The 22,341-nt window shown below is 36.2% G+C and overlaps 1 protein-coding gene across 5 annotated transcripts in view; it reads right to left on the bottom strand.

Annotated features, from left to right (window-relative positions):
• ARFGEF1 (ADP ribosylation factor guanine nucleotide exchange factor 1) overlaps nt 1-22,341 on the bottom strand; it is a 97,850-nt gene that overhangs the window by 43,084 nt on the left and 32,425 nt on the right. For 3 of the 5 annotated variants that reach the window (XM_067290531.1, XM_067290533.1, XM_067290534.1), the window contains exons 2-10: nt 22,086-22,116; nt 18,152-18,308; nt 16,878-17,024; nt 11,855-12,034; nt 9,661-9,934; nt 9,001-9,111; nt 8,146-8,318; nt 6,482-6,615; nt 2,640-2,874 (exon numbers count right to left, since the gene is read on the bottom strand). In XM_067290531.1, coding sequence (XP_067146632.1) covers nt 2,640-2,874; nt 6,482-6,615; nt 8,146-8,318; nt 9,001-9,111; nt 9,661-9,934; nt 11,855-12,034; nt 16,878-17,024; nt 18,152-18,308; nt 22,086-22,116 — 1,442 coding nt within the window. Of the gene's footprint in view, nt 1-2,639; nt 2,875-6,481; nt 6,616-8,145; nt 8,319-9,000; nt 9,112-9,653; nt 9,935-11,854; nt 12,035-16,877; nt 17,025-17,142; nt 17,183-18,151; nt 18,309-22,085; nt 22,117-22,341 lie in introns of those variants that run through there. The other 2 variants (XM_067290532.1, XM_067290535.1) reach the window with 2 other exon arrangements.

Genomic DNA, 22,341 nt, shown 5'->3' on the forward strand with positions numbered 1-22,341 from the left:
CGACACCCCCAAATCCCTTGAAATCGATGATTTGATTTCCAAGAAAACATGAAGCAAAAAAGGAGGGGCAAAGGAATGAGAGGGGGCCCCTCAAACAGTTGCCTACTGCCAGTGTCAGAGGTGGCTCAGGTATTACGGCAAATGCATCTGCTGACTTGTTCAGAAATACAGCTACAGTAAAAGTCAAGATTCAGACTCTTAGAGGGCAGTAATAGCTGAGAACTAAACTGCAAAGGAGGACATTTTAAAGAGCTTAAGTGAAAGGTACCACCCCTTGGTCACTTTCAACAGAGTCTCAAATTAACTCTTAAAATTTCAACATGCCAATGTTTCTTACACAGATGAAGCATGCTGCCTCAATCCTAAAATGCAGATTTTGCATATCATAAATCAGAGTATATGGCTTTCCTTACAGCTCCAGGAACTTACTAAAGCCACAAACGGAATATGGATCTATCTACTTGTCTACCCACATCTTCTGTATAACCTTCAGGATCACTAGCTGAAAGAATAGGAATTCTTAGCTCACACCCATGTGGAAAAAAAATACAAAAAGAGAAGAAAAAAAAAGAATAAATTTCTCAAAATTGCTGTCCCTTGTGCTTCATAACGATAGAAATAGCAGCATTGGCAGCATCAAGCTTTTGGCTTTCATATTTGCAAAGAGGAAACATAGACCTGACATCCTGTGACAGTCCTAATTTTAGTATATTCTAAAAGCTGCTACAATAATGTTGGGTATTCTATATCCACGTTTTCTCAGCTATAGCATCATTTTCTGTTTGAAATTTTAGAATAGGATGGCAGAGATAGAAGCTCATCAAATTTGTGGCGGGTAAGCCAGATTGCAATATATTTACCACCCACATGCTGACTGATAAGCTCTGCAAGCAGGTAGCAAGCCCAACACTTCCCAGGCAGCAGGTTGCATGACTGGACAGGTAGCTCTGCCTGGTCCGTATGATGTTCCGAACCCTGTGCATGCACCACAGTCTTGTCGAGCATGCACAGTTTGTCTCGAGAGTCTTCAAAATGTATCATATTTTCAAGGCATGTTCAATAAATCACTAAACTTGTATTTCTATCTAAGTTATCCTCAAACAAATACTGGAAATCATATTGTTTCTTCCCCCAAAAGCCATCAAAATAACCTCATAAGTGACAAGAACATGCCAGCTTTTTGACATGGTACTGGCAAAATTAGATTCTTTGTCCACAGCTGCTATGACAAATCACCAAGTTAGCATACTATGACATTCACAGATGAAGAAATTCCTTAATTCACGGTCCTTGTTGCAGGAACATTATCAACATTTCTCAACACCTTTTCACGTACTTAACTTCCCCACTTATGAGGCACTCTGCTGGCTATGGTATTTGCATCAACTCCCAAAGCATATGATTATCAAAATGAACAGTAAAAGCACACTGCATGGTGTTACTACTTTCTTCACCACGTAAGTAAGATCTTTAACATGTAGGACACAAAATAGTGTAACCAGACAGTACAAGTAGAAAGCACCTTTCAAACTAGCTGCTCAAATCCTTACATGCCCTATGGCACAAGAATTAAAAGTCAGGAACTAAGCCTCTACATACATCTTTCTTTCCCCAACAACTTAGAATATACCTATCCAGTGAGTTTGGGTCTATCAGGACTCAGATAAGTCAATTCTTATTGCTAAAAAAGGCCTTTTCTCTACTCTTGGTCCAAAGAGTGAAACAGAGTGCACAACTTTTGAGACCTGAGAAAATAAGATCTTATCTAGAACATGTATTTATGTAGGTCCTGATGTCTAAGGAAAAGTCAATAATCAAAATAATCAAATATTTGGGATTTGCCTAGAGAGAGGAAAAAAAAAATATATATATATATACACACACACATCAGTTCAAATGACCTTAAAGAGAATCCACATAGCATTTCACGACATTAATTTTCCTTCTAAAATTCCCTTGAGAAACCATACATTACATACAGTTTTTATAAATGTACTCAACTTCTTACTTTGTATCATGTAGTGTGGAAATAAAACTTCCTAATTGCATCACTGAACACTAGTTGACCAAGCTTATGGAGGATACTAACTCACATAGTAGTAGTAGTGAGTATGGGTAGCATAACTTATGACTGTAAAAATTCACTTTAATCACAAAATAATCAAAGCATGTTTTGTACAGTAAGATTTCTTAATCTTCACCACTTAACAACAGACATTAACAAAGTGTTACTTCTTATTAGAGACTTCATTTTATGTTCTACTTAATATGTAATAGAGATTTTTTTTAAACAGGCCTACACAAGTTTTCCTCTCACTTTCTACTTCACCAATCAATTTGACACTACCTGAAGTGCCACATTACTTTTGATGTTACAGAGTAACTTTTATTTAATCTCTAAGTATTCCAAAGGAAATATTGCTGTGTATTATACTTGAATGAGGTTTCAAAGGCATTGTTGTAAGTCTGGCTATTTATTGTCCTTGGGCAGAAGAGAGCTCTGTTGTAGGGGGAAAACTAGGCAAGTCTTTACGCAAAAGCTGAGATTCAGGAAGAAAAACCACAAATTTCTCTAAGATCAAGCTACATACAAATACAGACAGACACTCACCTAAAATCCCCTTTTAAATTAGACATACCTCAATCTGCATCTTTAGATGAGTCTTGAAGTTTGAGAGGAGGGTAAGAAATATGGAAAGTGAAAGTTCAAAAACTTCTGGAACTGATGAGACTCCATTTTTTGACAGTGCAACACAAAGATACTGCTTAATAGCATTAATAAACATCTCGTTTGTCCTGAAGACAGGTCCTGCATTCTGCAGAATGGACAGGAGTAACTGCAATGAAAGAATCTTTGATCGCAGTTCATGAGACCTAGAATAAAACAACACAGCATATGAACCACATGCAAGTCATAAAAATTAAGGCATTCTTTTGAAAACTCAGTACTCCACAATGATTTTACATGTGGAATACTCATGAAATAAACACGCGTTTGAAACAACTTTGTTTAGAAAGAGCAATAAAAAGATGTTGAACATATTTGGTTAAGTAGTCATCTTTCAGCCAAGAATATGGGTAAGAACAGCCTTTTCCAGTTACTGTTTCCTTCCATTACTATTGAGCTACTCTTCTGCAGAACAACACCTCTCAACAGTGAAAGGTAGGCAACACTGCCTACTCTTAGTCCGAGGATGAATGGAGCATTCTTTCCTTTTAATGGACATTGGAGGATCCCATCTAAAAGATCCCATCCCATCCACAGACTCTGAACTACCAAAAGGGGAAAGAAAGCAACTTGAATCTCTAGAGATTCCTCCTTTTTCTCTATTTCCACAAGCATGGAAGGAGAGCTGAAGGACCATAACAACAGCTGTACTGCCTGACCTATTTCTTCCCAACACAACAACCTCTTTTCCCTAAATATGGTATTTTACACCGTATGTCAGTCACTGGCCCTGTCTCACTCCAAGAGCAGTTAAGATATATAACATGCCTATCATAAAAGTTGCAATAGCAAAACATCATCTTTGATAACATAATGCAATTTAATTAGTATTCTGGATGAAAGCATTCTTTCCTCAGATTCCTGATGCTCCTTCCCACTTCTCATCATCTCAAAAAAGACTATGTACCTCTTCTGAAGAGCGAGGATTGACACAAATGGCTTTCATGAACAAGACAGACCACACCTTTCATCGAACAACCACTCGCTGATGGATGACAGCTATTGAAATATGAGGAACAATGAAAGCAAAGTTTTCCCATATACAGCCCAAATATGATAAGGCACTCTTCTAACCAACATGACACACACAATAGTTGGATTTTTGCTGTATTCTGCAAAAATACCAACTTAATGAAAAAAGGCATTCCAATCTAACTAAAAACAAAAATACAAATTCATAACAAATGCATTATGAATGAACTCAATGGTTTTGGCATGCTCGTAAGGGAAGTGGGCTGGAGGAAAAAAAAAGACCACTCTGTCACCCTTTCAAACTCCCTAAAATATACTCCCAAGCTTATGACTTGTCTGAAGACACTTTTAAGATGCAAAATACAGCAGTCAAATTGACCTCAGAACTAACACCCAAGACCTCAAAAACTTGCAGTCACTTTCTTGCGCCCTCTAGGCCTCAGTGAAAATGCCTCAAAATAAGTATTCTGACAGGAGAGGAAGAAACAGTTATACAACATGTACTCTCTCTTAAATTGATCTCATTCTTTTTGTGAGCCTAGAGTTTCTCAGCATTTATTGTAAGCAAGCGTCCTTTCCTCTAAAAGTTTCTCTTATTCATCTGTGTGTGGGTCTGCTGCGTAGAGCTATATTCTGTCCTCTCCCTCTTTGTACACTCTAAGCTGAGAAGCACCAACCACCTCCTCCTCTCGTTCTTCCTAATGGGCCCCAGAGTCAAAGTAAATGCCCCCCAAAATGCTCTCAGTGACGGTTCTTCAAGAAAGTGCCCAACTCTAGGCATTGTGTTACATTCTGTCTAGTTGTGCAACATTCTCCTTTGATGCAAAAGGAGATGATGCATCATGTTGCATCGAGTTACAAACTTGTTCAGATAAATATGTTTTACTGTCAAGCATAAGAAATTTAATTATGTTAGAGATTCTCTCCATATTTAAATTTTAAATATGGCCTTCTTCAAGCAAGTGTCAATTCACGGCCAAGTCTTAACTCGCTGGCCTCACCAATTTCATAAGATGTGAAAACTCACTTTAGTCTAAAACAACCTCAAGGACTGAAACCTAATAAATGAACTTTCAGGAAATTTCTCTAAAGGAAAGTATTTTCTTCCATCTTATGTTATATCTAGGAAAAAAGAATTTAAAGACATTAAGCATGTCACCAGGGAGCACAACCTAGATCTCTACTCCTAGTCGTGTGTGTTTAAATTAAAGCTCCATGTCCAGTTACCTAAAATTTAAAAATATTTTCCTTAAAAACATCATCATTAATTTCATTGGCAAGATGATTTTTAAATAGTTTTTTTTTTTTTAAACGCTGTAGATATCCTACGTCTACTCTCCCAATTATGGCAAGAAAGCCATCAATGCCTCACACCAAGATAAATCTTAGGCACTTCTCCAAACACAGAACATCTTTGAATTCCTTGGCAGCTAAGTCTTGTCCTAAATGCCATTTCCCTAATTTTTCTATACGAAGAGCTTAATCAGTTCTAATATACACATCAAGGACTCCATGGATTCAAATGGTTCCAAGTGCCTCAGTAGCTATTGCTGCTCTTCCAGAGGGAGTTAACCCATTAAAGCCTTTAATAAATAGTATTCTTAATCTCAGAGGTGACTCAAATCACAAAATTTTTATGGCACTTTCTAGAAAACATTCTCTAGAAGAGGGAGGAAAAAACCTCAGGCCCCAATCTTCATTCTTGGATTTCCTAACTTTCTGAAGAGTATGACTAGATGACAATGCGAAAAAGGTTCTAGATCAACCCTTCAAAACCCTTCCCATTACATTATTTTTTTTAGCTTATTACTGATATCAGTGATTAAATTTAAGCTGCCTTAAAGCTACCAGAGTTAAAGTGGGAACATGAAATAGTAAAGATGATGTTAAAGTATACTGGGCCTTTGATATTCATCAGAAGTCATTTTAGAGTTTTAATTTCTTACAGCGAAAAAAATGCAGTCCTCTTGAAAATTATTACAAACTGTTCCTAACATGCAAAAAACCCCCACATATACATTCTATCCTAGATCAAAAATGCAAACTTCTGTGCCAACAGATGCGACCAACTCAGATATTGGCATCCAAGATAAGAAGAGTTTTTTGTTTTACAATAAACAATTCTCTCAGCCAAATTGAAAACAGAGTATCTTCTGTCAGATGGCAAAATTTCCAAAACAGACAAATAAAGATCTTGTTTCCGAAACATTTCCGTTTTGGTTGAGAAGGCTGTCAAAAGTGTCCGACCTGAACATGAGAATGAAGAATACTGTATCACAAATTTGTCATAACTACTATCAATTTAATGTGAAGACCTTATATTAAGATGAACTAAGTTGGTATGCATACTGAATACTCAATATGCAAGAGATAAAAGAAACTGCAGGGCATAAACGACAATGGTTATGAACTTAGGTGTTATCCAAAAGCAGAGTAAAAATAGCTGAGACCAAAGATAACCGAAAACCTTCTTTACAAACCCTGCTACATGTAAACTGTTATGCACAACAACTAGAAAGAATATTAGGTCCTTACAGGTGGTGTAAGATTGTTAAGAACTGTAAGACTGTTAAGAAACTTCTAAAGAGGCAGATGGGTAAGAAAAGCTGCTTTCATTTAACATACAAAAGATGCACTACAACATAACAGTATCTTTTCAAAGTTTCTAGGCTCTTTTACCATACTATCGTTCTCCAAATAACTGAGGATTCTCAAAAATATTTAAGTAACTTATTCTTAAAATAGAAAACACTCATTATAAGAACTCTTAATTCTACTTACTTTGGATCTGGAGGTCCATCTGACAGGGGCTTCATAGAGAGTTTACACAGTGACCTGAATACAAGGAAGGCATCCTTTTGTAAAATGTGGGAAAACTTAGCACCAGGGGTAGGTCCTGAAGAATTTCCAGATTCCTAAAGAAGTTAACATATTTCAGTATTCTATTTTGCATTAGCAGGGTGGGTAGGGAAATCCCCACCTCCTAGCAACAAGAAGTTAAGATATTATACAACATAACCAATTCACTATAATTTTATGGTCTCAAGATTAAATTTAAAAAGTAGCATTCTGCAGTGCTGTTAAAATAAACACGCTCACTAATAAAAATTGCCATCTCAGTAAGAAGTCAGAATTACATAGAGACCACCACCAAATTAGACCAGTCAAGTTTAAACAAGATAACTTTCACAGATTTGCCTTCAGTAGTTTTCAGTAGATAACTCTGATTAAAAAAAAGAAAAGAAAAAAGAAAAAAAGAAAAAAGAAAAAAAGAAAAAAGAAAAAAAGAAAAAAGAAAAAAAGAAAAAAGAAAAAAAGAAAAAAGAAAAAAGAAAAAAGAAAAAAGAAAAAAGAAAAAGAAAAAAGAAAAAGAAAAAAGAAAAAGAAAAAAGAAAAAGAAAAAAGAAAAAGAAAAAAGAAAAAGAAAAAAAGAAAAAGAAAAAAAGAAAAAGAAAAAAAGAAAAAGAAAAAAAGAAAAAGAAAAAAAGAAAAAGAAAAAAAGAAAAAGAAAAAAAGAAAAAGAAAAAAAAAAAGAAAAAAAGAAAAAGAAAAAAAGAAAAAGAAAAAAAGAAAAAGAAAAAAAGAAAAAGAAAAAAGAAAAAGAAAAAAGAAAAAGAAAAAAGAAAAAGAAAAAAGAAAAAGAAAAAAGAAAAAGAAAAAAGAAAAAGAAAAAAGAAAAAGAAAAAAGAAAAAGAAAAAAGAAAAAAGAAAAAAGAAAAAAGAAAAAAGAAAAAAGAAAAAAGAAAAAAGAAAAAAGAAAAAAGAAAAAAGAAAAAAGAAAAAAGAAAAAAGAAAAAAGAAAAAAGAAAAGAAAAAAAAGAAAAGAAAAGAAAAAAAAGAAAAGAAAAGAAAAGAAAAGAAAAGAAAAGAAAAGAAAAGAAAAGAAAAGAAAAGAAAAGAAAAGAGAAAAAAAAAGGCATTTCATTAGAACACAAGTAGTTACATATCTGTGGCAAGATCCATCTGGTAAAACTTTTAGGGTACAATACCGATTCCTACTACCAAGTTCTTGCAATTCTGTACTATTGTTCCCTATATAAGCAACGCTCACATAAGCAACATGCTTAATGTTATCTTCATGTTATCTTCAGCTAGAATGGCATATGTCTCGTGACTGTAGCCTTTTAAGTTTAAAATCTATTCTTCCCAAACCTAAGTATTTACTACACTGACAGCAGAGACCTTCTGTCAGTAGATACTGTACACATGCTGATACCTGATAAAACAGAGGGTATGTATTAAAAATGCAATAAAGCTTAAAACATGATTTAACACTTGAAACTCATCTGAGTAAGTTATTTTATGGAATTATATTAAACATTCTCTATAGAGCTGTTTGGCCAAAAAATAATAATAATAAAATAATAATAATAGTAATAAAAAAAAAAAAAAATCTATCTCGATCAGTCCTTTTTCAGGATTTCCTAATTTACATTTGCCTGTACCTGAGTGTCATTGGAAGAGACAGATAATCTGTCATCAGGTAAAGATGGCGTATAAGCAACAGAAATTGGAGTCCCTGGAATTCCATTTGCCTGAATGTTTTCACTGTCACTGCCATCCTCTAATGTTACAATCGTGCCATCAGCACTTGCACTTTCAGCAGTCCCTTCTGTATCTGTTAAAAAAGATATAAAAATTAACCCCGAATGTTAAGTAAGAATGCAAAGTAAAAAGAGCTTTTAAATACTAAATCAACCAGAATCGAAGTTTCATAAGGTAGGAAGGAGCTTAAGGCAAAATTTACATCATATCGCTAAAAAACTGAACACTAGTTCCCACTAGTAGATGGAAATCACTATCAAAAGTGACTGGGAACTTTACAGTACTAGGCTCACCATTCTACCAAGTTTCCAACAAGTGCTGGGAAAAAAAGTCATTAATTTCATACGTACTTTCCAACAAACTGAAAAATGTTGTGCTTCATTACTACTTCAGAGACAAGCCCATTGTGTTTTATGTGGGCACAAAACAGAAAAATAAAATGAACAAAAATTCTGAGAAAACTGATCATAAATTAAGATCACAAATAAAGAACTTGGGCTTTGTTTCTTTCTTTCTTTTTTTGAAAGAACAACATGCCCCAATAGAGTGTAAATTAATCCTTGAAATCTCGTCCACTTTATTGTCAAATAATGCACAGTTAAGGTCTGACAACTTAAAAAAATTAACACATAAATGTTACTTAAATAAAAGTACATTTTAGCTAAATAGTCAGTAGTGTTAAAATAATTCTTAGTGTCAAGCTTCAGATTGTAGTCCTTATTGAATAGACAGATGAATTAATATGGATATAATACCTCCAACTACTATGTTCACCATTTCCTGCACAATACTTTGTACAATTTCTTGTGCTTTCTCTTCACATTCATTTTCACCATCATATGTTCCTCCATCAGCCTTAGAAAGATCTCAAAAAAAAATTCAAACAAATATTACTGAGAAGCTCAGAAATTAAGGAAGTATTTTGCTTATATTTAATACTTAAAAAAAAATTCAATAACAAATCTATTGATAGGGGAGTACACATTTTAAAAATAGTAGTGGTTGATGTTTTGAAAACAGTAATTGAAGAATGAACTTTCCAGCGTTCAACTTGTAAGTGGTAATTAATATGCAGACCTATGCAGAAAATACATCAATTTTGTATATTTACATAAGTTAAACACTAAAAAGTTACTGTTTCTGAAATATTATTTTCAAAAACTTTCCCAACATTACATAGGTGCAAAGAGGCATCTTTCCTACAGTGACCACAACAGAATAAATGTCGGAATAAGCAATATTTGTGATATAGCTTAACAGTGGTAACACCACCAGCAGACATTCTGTTTTAATCAACTATGTGAAAAATATCTATATGAGGGGTGGGAAAGGGGATGGGGGGAGGGAACAGTCCTCATCCTTTCTTTTTCACAGACCTATTCCCTCCCTCCATGAAACAAATACACACTGATTACTTTCTGCTGCTGTAGCCTGGTCAGCTTCTGTCTGTTCATTTTCAGCGCTAGAAATATCAGATCCATTTTCTGCCTCTGTATCTTCTTGAAGGTTCTTGTCCAAATCATTTGTGTTGTGGTCAAGCTCCCTCTCATGTTCTTTAGACAGCTGATCGGTCTGTGCTGGAATGTGTCTCAACTGAGGTGACTCGGGCGCATGATGGCTTACTGGAGACTGCTGTAGATGGTGCTGCTGTCTGTGTCTTTCCTTTTCCATCTGTTTGGCTTCCTGAAGCTAGAAGAATATTGCAATTGCACAAAAATTCTATCAGCAGACCAAAATATGAGCTGTATGCATAATGTATGTGTCGTTTTATAAACATGTAGTTCTTATCGTCTCTGCTTACGTAATGCCTTAACAAAGCCATAAGAGTTTAAGAAAATGCATCATTTGTATTATTACAACTACTTCTGTTATCAAAGAATAAACATTTTGTAAGAGAACTGCTTCCCAGCTAGGCGCATTACACTTACATATTTTCACTATGGAAGAAGGATAAATAAATGAGACATACTACAAGAACAAGAGTTGTCTGCCTGCCCTATACCTAAGCTCAGCCTGGAGGTCTGACAGTATACAATGACTGCATGAAGAAACATCAAGGCAGGTTTTTTTTTTTTTTTTTTTTTTTTAAAAGACCTCACAGAGACAGACATAGAAGAACTTAGAGTCATCTTCTGCTATACTATGAGCCTGTGGTATTAAGGGAAAGACTTAAAGTAACAAGGGCAAACTGACTGAGCAAACATCCAGAAAAAAAAGCTAGAATTGAAAATCAAAAGAAGAGTAACACTTGCAAAATACTAGAGAAGACAGACCCCTAGGAAGAAATGATTTTGCCAGCTTAAAATTTTAAGACAAAAACTATCTTGGTTTTATGTTTTCTTGGATTGGAACCTGCAATATAACTCATGGAGCAGGGCAACAGCAACCAAAGTCAAACCAAAGCAAAGTAGGGTGTTCTTTGATGTGATGCTCTAAGAGCTATCTTTCTATCCTGGCAAGTCTAGCATTTACCAAAAATTTTGTAACTTAATTATGATCTCTGCCATTTACTCTTCCACTTAAAGCTTTCTATGCTACATCTTTCAGGGTGCTATGCATCTCTGAGTAGACACATCCCTTACGGATTAAATAATTGCTTCCACCATTTCTTAGCTTGCAAATTAAAATAACTGTCCTGTGTGTGCAAGACAAGCAGAAGCATTTATCAATTTACATAAAGACTGGATGTACAGCCTGGCAAAAATAAAGACTTCCACTGTAGGCTAATAAATCCTATCCTATATTAAGTTGCTTAAAAAGACACTAACTGCAGATTTCTCAAAGCACTCATGTATTGCATGGTTTGTGCCTTGACCTACCATAAATATGATGTATTGTAAATATATGACTATGATGGTATCGTGTACCAATAAACAGTTGCTTCCAAGAAAAAGTAAGTGCAAACTTATATCCACTACATATTCTGAAAGGAAACTGCTAGAGTCTGCAATAATGCAGCAGAATTACTTCTAGAAGTAGCTAGGAATTCAAGTAGTTCTCTGATCTGGGGATCCACCTGGTTTTTATAGGAATTAATTACTTTGCCTTATTGATCATTATTACCAGCAGTAGAAGGCGTAGGGCGTATGATGGGGTCCCTGCTGACTGTTCACAATGACAGTTTTGGTGACATACAGGTAGGTATCTGTTACTGACTATTACACATAAAAATGTTACAAGAATGTAAGTGATTACATGATTGTGGAGTATTATTCTTATCATGGATTACTCCTTTGGTGCTTATCACCACCACAACATCTGAGCATTTCACAAAGACTAGCCTATTCCACATGCACTCTTACAAACAGAGGTAGTGTTACACCTCTTGACAGCCTGAGAAGAGAAACTGAAGTCAAATACATCCATTGGCTGTAGAGGCTCAATATGAGAAGTTCAAACCCTACACACACACACACACACACACACCAATTTCTGAGAGCAAAACAAAAGAAACAATGCAAGCTAACAGATTTTTAACAAAGTACTTCACCTGGGATTTAAATTAGGAAAGACTATGAGCTTTACTAATAATGAAAAACCAAATCTCTCAGGGTAGTTTGCTTTTAAAGAACTATTTTCTATGAAGACTAAAGATACCAAGATACTTACTGCTTGATTTTCCATACGTGCAAATATGACATTCAGCATTTGTGTGAGAGTGGCCTTGGCTGTGGTTTGATTTATGAGGTTTTTGCTTGCTAGATAGATGTTGTAACATGTTCTTACAGCCTGCAGCACTGTTCCTTCGTGGATTTCTATGTGTTGAGATGTTACTGCAGTGAGCAAAGCCTTAAAAGTAAAAAAAAGAAAAATTATATACACATACACACATATATACAAACATTCCAATCAGAAACTTCTCTTCAATGAAACAGTGTGCAAATAAATATCAATCATGGATTACTTTTTAAATATAAAGCAATAAGTACATATCTTAAACTCTAGTTTAATTATGTTTTCCCATGTAGTATCATAGCCATATCTGACCATCACACATACCAGTTATTAAATTAAGAGTGTTTTTACTAACATATTTAGGAAATACACTCAATTTTTTCATAGCACTTAGTAGGAAGAAGTGACCAATAGAGTTATCAAGACAGGCAGTTAATAAAAACACCCTAGAATTTTTTTTAGGCACAAAACAGGAAAAATAGACTACTGGTTAAAATACAGAAAGTAACTCAGAGGGTTCAAAAACTATTTTAAAAATAAATGTAAGTGTGAAGAATGAAGATTGAGTATGTGATTAGGCAGTTACTACTGAGGCAACTACCCACGCTAAACACTCTTTGGATATATGGTAGAATATTGTGTTTCCCTCTGTAGAGACTCACTTCTTTCTTTCCATTTCAGCTAGTTTCTGCTTCTCTTATTTTACAAAACGTATGCATATAAGCCTATGAAAAAAACAGGTAATACATAATTAAGCAACACATTATCCTTATGCGAGGTATAGGTAGGCTGATTAAAAAGAGAGAGATAGATGGAAGTTGAAGACAGGGTGCAAAGACATTGCCAGAAAGACTGGGGCAGAGGGAAACGTTGGGGTGTGGAAGGAAGGGGGAAGAACCTGGTCCATAATGGAACGAACATACATACACTAACCACTGTACACCAGTAGAAGGTGTCAGAAATCAAGAAGAAGTTTTATGTATTAAAGGTTTTGACAGAGCTAATGATTTAATGGGATGCTTAAGGAAAGCATGAGAAAAACAGAAGCACTGGAAAGCCTGTACATTGGAAAGTCTCTTTCTCACAATTAAAACCAAAGTTATTTTAAATGCTGTATAATATATTCATCAAACCATGTCTAAATTCTCTCACAGACATTGTCAGCTTCTCTGTCACAACACAGCATCAACATGCAGACGAGTGTCCATTTCTCACTCAAACACTTAAAAAGAAGAAATCTCAAAACAAAACAACAAAGAAACACCACTGCGTAGCTTAATGGGAAAAAAACAAAACCCCCACCTCGCTGACCTGTCTCTCAGGAGTCCTGAATTCTACTCCCAGACCAGGTGGCCCAAGGTCCTTTCTTATTTTCCATTTGCATCACAGTTCTCTCATCAGTAGATATACGGAGGTACATATATGGATAACTATGCTTATATTTCTCATTGGAGAGAGTACACTGTTACCTGTATGACCACTAAACAGCATCTCATGCTACACTCTACAAACTAGTACTGCCTAAATGCCAACTAGAAAGCTTTTTTTAAAAAATTTAATTTAATTTTTTTTATTACAATCCCCCAGCAACCAAGCAAGGCAAACTATAGACAACAGCTTCATTAAAGAAATTAAGATCTCCCAGCACTGGAACTGTTCCTCCCACCAAATTCAGTTTGTGTGTCACTGACCTTCTGAGAACCAGAAAGCGCTGAGCTCAAGTTCATACCAGCATCCTTAACTCTACCCCCCTTTGCAGTGATTCAATACCGCCACAGAACAGGAAAAGGAGACAAGGCTGGAGGTGGATTATGTACTTTATTGTTTTAACTGGCATGACAGCCTGAATTTCATAAATTTCTTCCCTATGCTTGTCATGAGTGCTAAAGCTTAGTTAGCTCATAGTTCTTTTCACATCGCCTGATAAGGGGCTGTGTGTGCAAAGACACATTTATACAGATACACACACACAGACGTACTTCCTGGCAGCCTCGCTTAATAATACAAATTCATTTAATAACGCCATCTTCTGTGCAAATTGAGAATTCAGTCTTTTCAACAGGGCATCTCCTTGTAGATGCCTAGCTATTAAAGAGTTCAGTATGGCTACAGACGTCCTAATTTCTTTTGGTTTCTTTCCTTCTCAGGCACTGTAGATAACAAACCCTAATGGCTACTACTCACATTTATATACTGAACACCATTTTTAATTTTGACCTTTTGTTAATATCTTTCATATCCCTGCCAATTAAGAGCCATTCTCAGGCTATTACTCATGCTTACTTCATGTCTCAATGCAATTTCTCCTCCTCTAGTATTCGCAGTTTAGCAGAAATATTTTCAACGAATATGAGGCAGGAAGAGGGGACACAGATGAGTAGAAGACCACCTCTTTCAGCAGCAGGCTCCAGTTAAGCAGAGAAAAGGTTTGCACAAACTCTCATCTGCCATCCTTCTCCCCATCCCTATTCTGTCTTTATAGATTTTTTTAAGAGTTTATTTTATCATACATAATAACTCTTCTGTAACAAAAAGGCCAGACAGAAATGTAAACAAAACCTCAACTAACAGCTCTGCAGGTGTCAAGAGCAACTTTACAGACACAAGCCACAAATGCCACAGCAGAGCAAGCCTAAAGGCAACAAAGACTCTCTTGATGGAACCACTTCAAACATAATTTAAGCAACTTGCAATGGCAGAACTAGCCTAATTACCTGCTTCCCTTCTGCCTCTGGCCACCCCCTCCACTGCACTCTAGTAAGCGTTCGCACAGCTTCACATCAAAATTACACCAATTGAAACTAAACTACAAGAGGAAAGGAGAAAACTACAAGAGGAAAGGAGAAAAAGGCCAGTTTCCCAGTCTGGTTCTTCATGGAGTCTGCAGACGAAGAAAGAGGCAATTACAGGGATTAGAACATGCAACAAAAAGCAGAGACAGAAAACAAACTGTTGCTTAAGCAGCACTGCCCCAGCTGTCAGACTACTGCGAGATACATCTCTAAGCTCAGACACCTAAGAAGAGAGAAGTTATGCCCCTTGGCTTTGGCAGGATTATTTCCTTGCCAGTCAGCAGAAAGAGGTACTATCAGAATGCCGAAGCTGCTCTGGTGGTTAGGAACCTGCTTAGGACGACTCACCAAAACCTCAAAAGCCGTTTGTCAGCAAGTCATCCAGAAGCCGGCAAATAACACCACATTTGAACTCTTACCTGGCTCTGGCTCCTAGGTCCCTGACCGAGGGTGGCATACTACGTAGGTATGTAGAGCTTGGATAAGTCTCCAGAGAGGAAGGTGCCCGAGCGATCCGGGTTCTCGCATTTTACAGTGGTGCTGGCAATGCAGCTGCCCTACTGGGAGTGCTGCTTGTGGTGCGTGTAATAGCTTTTTCACAGTGCCTGCCCAGAAAGCAGGGGACCCTGGTCTCCTGCCTTCTGCCTGCCTGAAGGGATTCAAATTCCTAGAGAATACACCAATCATCAGGACCACGGAGCAGTTTAAAAAGGCACAAGATCCATCCTTGAAATCATACCAGGAAAGCTGCATCATCAGCCCAGAACCGAAGAGTTACGAAGCCTCAAAGAACGTGACCAACTTAGCAGTTGTATCATTTCCCCTGAAGAAAGTCAGAGGGAATAATTTTCAGCCAGAAAATTATTTCTAATTCTGACGCTTTTCATAGTGTAGAGCCATTGGACAAACATGAAGCCAAAGCCAAAACAGTACTCTCCACTTTCCCAAGAATACACATATGACAACTAGCAAAGTCTAAAAAGTCCAAAAATGAAGGCACTAAATGAGTTTATACACTTAATGCATTTTAAAATCGTTGAAGAATTAACATTCTCAATGGTTTTCTTGGACAAAGAATTTTAGCTCACAGACATCCCCTTTTAGGCAGGAGGTTAACTTCTTTACATCTTGGCCCAGGTACGGATCAAGGGCTGAGAGGGCTAAAATAATCAAGCATGGAGAGAGAAGGCATTACAGCAAGAGGCAGATACCCAGATTTCAGTTACTGAAAATCTAAATCAGCAAAAACTTCCCTTTGAAAGATTAGAAATGCCTTGAACGCTTGAGCACACAGAACACCAAATCTGGACAACAGCAGCATAAACTAACACGTTATGACTATTTGCTGGAGAAGTGAGGCGTCAAGAAAAAGGGAGGCTGGACCTACGAAAAGGAACAGGGGAACAAAGTACCTCCTTTGCAGTAAAATAAGTAAATCTAATCTGCAAGAAATATCAACACCTCAGGACTCCTATGCACAAGAACACGAGGTAACAAACTTTCCATTCTTCATAATCACCCTTTACTGTATTCTTCACTACTGCTCATCATCATCACCACAATCATTCACAGAGTAGATTAAGACATTTCCATTAGCTGGCATTCCCAGGATTACTGAGCGCAATCAAAAAAGCTACAGCTCTGCAGAAACATTTATTTGTACAAACTCTGCATGCAGAGTTTACCTAGGATATGCAAAGAAACTCCAGACCTCCTTCAAGCACAAGTCTGTGACACACTAGCACAAAACCACCATGGTAACAACTGACTGCCAGCTCTAATTGCATTTCATATAATAATTTCAAAATTGATTTTAAAATCTGCTTCTTAATCATCGCCTTCCCCACTGGGAGTGCAGGATCATTTCACTGTAATTCTGCACAATTAAGAGAACTCCACTGATCTGCTGTGAATGAAATTTCACCCTGTGCTCTGCGCACAAAACTTCCTATCACAATCATGACTTCACTCAAAATGTAAGGAGAGAGAGTGGAAAAAGAAGCAGAAGACAGGGATTTTCTATCTTAAAGAAACAGGATCAAGAATATATTTAAAAAACTAATTACATTTTCAAATTATACATTCTTGCTTTTGAATTCTGAGACCATGAATATCTTCCTGCTGTCACTATTATAAATACTGGAAGTAGTATTTAATCATATTACCTTTATTATTTGAAGTTGAACCCCTTCATCCGTTTGAGGGCCTTGAAAACAGCCACATATTGTCTCAATAATTCTGTCAATTAATTTTTTGCCTGGAGCTGTGCTGTCTGGAGCATTCCCTGTCAAATGCCCATATGCTATAAGTTTCTGGAGGGGAAAAAAAAACAGAAATAAAAGCTTAAAAAATAAGTCAGCCTTTTATTAGAATATATAAATTCATTTGATACCACTAATTTGAACAGAATAATTAAAAAGCATGTTTTACCCCAAATCTCATAAAATGTGAAGGATTTTTTTTTTAAAAGCCCTCCAGATTTATTCAATTTTCACTCAGCAACTGCAATACAAAGTTTGTCAACAAGCTTAGTATTAAATCTTTGGTTCAGTAATTAAATTAACAATTATTTCAAAACAAACAGGATTCTAAAATAACTCATATCACACAAGTCTTCATATGTAGTCAGCACACTAATGTTTTTAATGACAACTCAACTGCAAACGGTTTCTGTTCAAAGTATTAACTAGTCTTCTGTTTGTTAAGTGTTCTACTGTCCCTTTCTCTCTACAGATCTTCAATACTTTGAAAAAGTATTTATTACAAAATTAACAAAATCCTGTTCCAAACACTTCAGGCATGAGAATACTTGTAAATCTCCGTGGCCTACCTACTTAAATATACAGAGTAGCAAGGCATCATAGTGCGACAGCATGCCAGGTATGCATGTGCCTGTGAATGTAAATATATTCATTGAGTTCAGTGTTGTCAGGCTACTCAGAAGAAGAGAATGGCAGAGTTCTGTGCTGCAGACGTTGTTCGGAAAACATTACAGCAGCAACAAACCCCCAAGTTTTGAAAGACTATCCATTTCAAATTTAAAATATTTTACTGCAAGTATAAACAACATAAAATGAATTTGACAATGATATACCTGCTATGCTAGTGAAGTTTCAGTCTTTCATTTAAGTTACTAATAGTAATTCAATACACAGAAATATGCGCACATTAAAATAGGTAGTTGTATTATGATATAATAAAATTGATCCAAACCTGCAACTGTTTGTGGTTATATGTGTATACACAGAAATATACATACATAACATAATAAATAATAAGACATATGTTCACCTTTTCTCTGAAATATATTCAATTTGGTTGTGTGCGCCATCAGGTAAAATAACAGAAAAACAACATTCTTTGTCAGATATAACCGTAACCAACCATTCAAACTAACAAAATTTTGTAGTTGACAGTTAAAGCTCATCTTCATACAGACCTGTAAACAATCTAGGGATGTACTAACAATCCTGGGGCACTTCGACTGGCACGCCAGTTCAAATGGTAGGAAGTACTTGTCAGCTTCAATAAAGCTCGTCTTTGATTTCACGGGTGGAAGAGTGCTTGAACCAGGCTTTGCTTCTCCATGAGGGGGACTAAACAGAATGATTTAGTTAGAAAGCTGTAAGTGACCACACAAATAATTCTCACCTTCACAGTATTAATGAATCAAAATATCAAGAAAATTGACATAAGGAAAGAATGCCTTTTACAAAGTGAACGCAAAGGTAATACAGTTATATAAATATTCTTAACAGTTTTTATACTGAATCTGTCTCCTTTCTGGATCACACAAACTAACGCATTTCCACACTACATAGATCTTCAGTGGTCCCTGCTGGTTTGAAGGCATAAAGACTTGTTTCCTCTAAAACCAGAAAAAAGTCTCTTCCTACGTGGATGGTGAAGGCAGAGGGGAGGAAGGGAAGTCCATTCGATAGCTTTTGCACGTTCAAGAATAATTCCCAGAGAAGTCTAGGTAGAAATTTTATTACTAGAGCAGAGAAAAATACAACTCACTAGAAATGCTTTTTTTGATGATCCTGAAAGTTAAGAAGTATTGAGCTACTGTACTATAATACAAGCTCACTTTGGTATTTCAAACAAACAAACAAAACCCAATTACATGCATTTTGAAGATTAAATCATGTCTGATTTCAATCCTGGACATACTCAGGGAAAAAAAAAGTATTTTTTCTATATGTGCTTCAGACAGCACCACAGAATTTTAGAGACCAGTGGTTACCAATATACCCCACTTGGGCAAAGTATCTGAGATGACTGTAACTGTACAAAATTTGAGAAAACCTCAAACTAGCCAATGTGATGAAAGATCAATACTTGAGCTTTCCATGGAACAGACTGGATCGTCCTTGAAAAAAGATGCTTGGTACCATATTCAAACAGCCCTCCTTGTTAAGGAGTTAACCTTGTTTAGAAAGGTTCCTAAATTCCATGTCTTAACATTGACTGATTAGTGTTAAGATTCTACTTTTCTACTAAATAACTTCTGAAGTTTTAAGAATTTGTGCCTATTTTTTTTTTTCCTGAAGAAAAGCAAAGGTCTGTTTTTCAGGCAGATATGGAACATTACTTACTGCTCTTTATCGTTTTGCTGGAAACACAGCTCTTTTGGACAAACACCCAAATCAAATAGGTTCCATACAGAGTGCAATGTCTCTCCATATTCTTAAACCTCTCTGAAACTGCTGTAAAAGCTTTCCTCTGAGGAGTGGAAGGCTGGTATCTCTTGCTCATGTCCTGTAACAGATTGTTGTTCATCTAGTGATTATGCCCATCTGGCATCATTAAAATCAGGTTAAAAGAGCACTCCAGAAATAAAACCAGAATTTTCTAGAAATAAGGAACAGGGCAAGATGAGCCTCAAAAAATGAAGGATCTGTTTCACAGTAAGTTAATGCAGAAGCCTGAAGCTTTTCTTAATTGAAGGCTAGAAAAAAATCCCCAAAATAATAAAAGTAATAAAGATAATTCAGTAGGCTCATCACCTTGCTCATGCCAGGGTGGAGGAGAAGAAGGGGAGAGAAGGGATTTTCCAGGAAGAAGTCTGACGAAGCAAACATCTGAATTAATCCCAAAAGGTCTTTGCTTCTTCATGTCAGCCAAGAAAGAACTTTAGATGCTTTTTCCAGCTGACTGTGAGAAACTGTAGCTCACAAAGCTTTCTTCCACCATGGTATCCACCAAGCATGAGGATTATGAACTAGGCTGATATTTACGTACCAGCCACAGAAAGAGGCTGATGTATATATCAAACAGTGAGTTTTTAAAAGGATTTTGGCAGCATCCACAGGGAAACAGTTATCTTGTCCTTTTCTATTCCATATCCCTCCCTCCTGCTGTCAAACACTGCTCTTGGTAAAAAAAAAAAAACAAAAAACCAAACAAACAAACAAAAAACCCCAGTAAAATAATAATAATAATAATAGTAGTAATAAATTACTTCTAGCAGTTTTTCCATGCAAAACTTTCAGCAGGTAGAAATGCTTTATTTTTTCAATGAACTCCGGCCTAGCTGTGAGACCAATTTCCTAGAATGGGGACTGGAAAAATTTAAACAATCATCATTTAAAGTCCCTAATATTTTGTTAGAATATATGAATTTCACTTATAGAAATAAGAAGCTGAAAATAATCTGATAAACTAGAAGGTTTCTCTATTCTAAGGCCCAGAAAAAGAGTATTTTCTACTGCATCTACAAAGAACAGTTTGGCTCTACAGTAAGAATAGGCTAAACCCATTCAGAGTTACCAGGTCCAGCAATACCTTCATAGCAGCAAAAGACCACTGAAAATCTACTGTCAGAATAAAGACACCACTGAAGAAAAGAAATCAAAATTTATTTAGAACATGTATATACACAGGTAAGAGTTATAGCCATTCTACACAAAAAACACAACTTATTTACCAGGACAGAAGTCAAGCACCCAAAAGTTCAGAAATGGCTGAATCATCATTGTGCATATTATTATAATTCAGTTCCCACATTAGTTTTAGAATGATATCAAACTACAGGATCAGCTATCACTTTTCCATATTCAGTGTCAAGAATGAATATCAATTACTGAATATTTAACATTCAGCATTTTTTTCTTCTCATTCTTCAAAATGTGAACTTTGCTTTACTTACACTAAGAAAAACTTACAAAGACAAATTATTACTTTCCATCTAAGACTGTATGCGGTGCTCGTTGCAATATTACCTGAACAGTGCATATACACTAAATTTATTTTTACAGCCTTACTATGAACTATGATGGCTTTGTCTTTATTTTGCTGATGGGAACTGAAGCACAGAAATTCAATGAGATGCATCCAATAATTTTCACATGCCCAATTTGAAAAGCCATTAGCCTAAATTGTTCAAGCATATTTGATATTAAATAGTCCTTTACATCTGAAAGGAAGCAACTACTGCTACTACACAAATCAAAGCTTGTAGATCTCAACTCAGAAGCCTGGAAGAGAAGGCACAAACCATCAGCAGTCAATTTTGACAACTGTGGCTTAATGCTTTGCCTAAAACAGGAATCCTGTTACAGGGTGGAACACAGGTCCCCAGGCAGCAGTCTACTCTTTAAGCCATAAAAACACTTTCATCATCAGTTTTGCTTGCTGATCCAATTCTTTCAGCAAGTGGTGTAAACAGCCATCACAACACAACCCTGACTCATGGTTAGTAACATGCACTGAATGAGGATGGAGATCCGGTGGAACATGCAATTAAATACTAATAATGGATTCCACAGCTTATCCATACTTAAAAATTTACTTGTTGACAGTGAAGACTGCTGAACGTCAATCTTGGCTTCTAGTCTCAATTCTAGAGGAATCATCTCCAGAATCAAAGAACCTTCCATACCTATTCCCTAACAAGATCCTTCCCACACACTTATCTTTTCAAATTACTCGTCTTCTCCACTCATTCCCACTCCCTCCCTGCAGCCTCAGTCCCCTGCTCCCTCAGAGTTTGAGGCTTTTATTTGTATTCCAGATCTTCCCCCCTCAGCACAGTCTCCAAGTCCCTTTCAAAATCCTTCTCATCTCAGGCTCCTCATCCATACTTCCTTTTCTCTGCTACCTACAAAATCCTCATCCAACCTCGATCCCTGCTCCTGCCCACCTTGGCTGGGCAAGTTCAGCCCACATCCTCCAAGCTCTTCTGTCCTGACTCCCAGTTCCTGTGCCTTGCACCGTAATTAGCACATCTTCGCACGCTCCTGGATACCTCCAATCTTACAAAATAGACTGAGAACTCTTTGAGTGAGCCCATAACTCACAATTCATAAGAAGCTCAGTAAACATTTAAGCAGTCAAAGCACTATTGCTCAATGTGATGAACTATTACATACCTTTGCTTTTCTGTTTCAGCCTTTATTTCCTCTGTAAAATGAAACAAAGGCATAGTTATGCAAACAGCATCATAATCACAAATATATAATTAAAATAACATAACAGATCTAAAGTGAAACTATTTAGGCAAACATTATTTGAAACCAGGGTTAGTTTAAAACAGCAAGCACATGTTTATAAGCAGGTTCATAAGTGTTTCTACTCTTCACTTGTATTGGTTGCAAATTGTATCAAAATTTTATTAGAATTTATATT

Source organism: Apteryx mantelli, chromosome 2 (assembly GCF_036417845.1).
Source record: "Apteryx mantelli isolate bAptMan1 chromosome 2, bAptMan1.hap1, whole genome shotgun sequence".
NCBI classification, from domain to species: Eukaryota; Metazoa; Chordata; class Aves; order Apterygiformes; family Apterygidae; genus Apteryx; species Apteryx mantelli.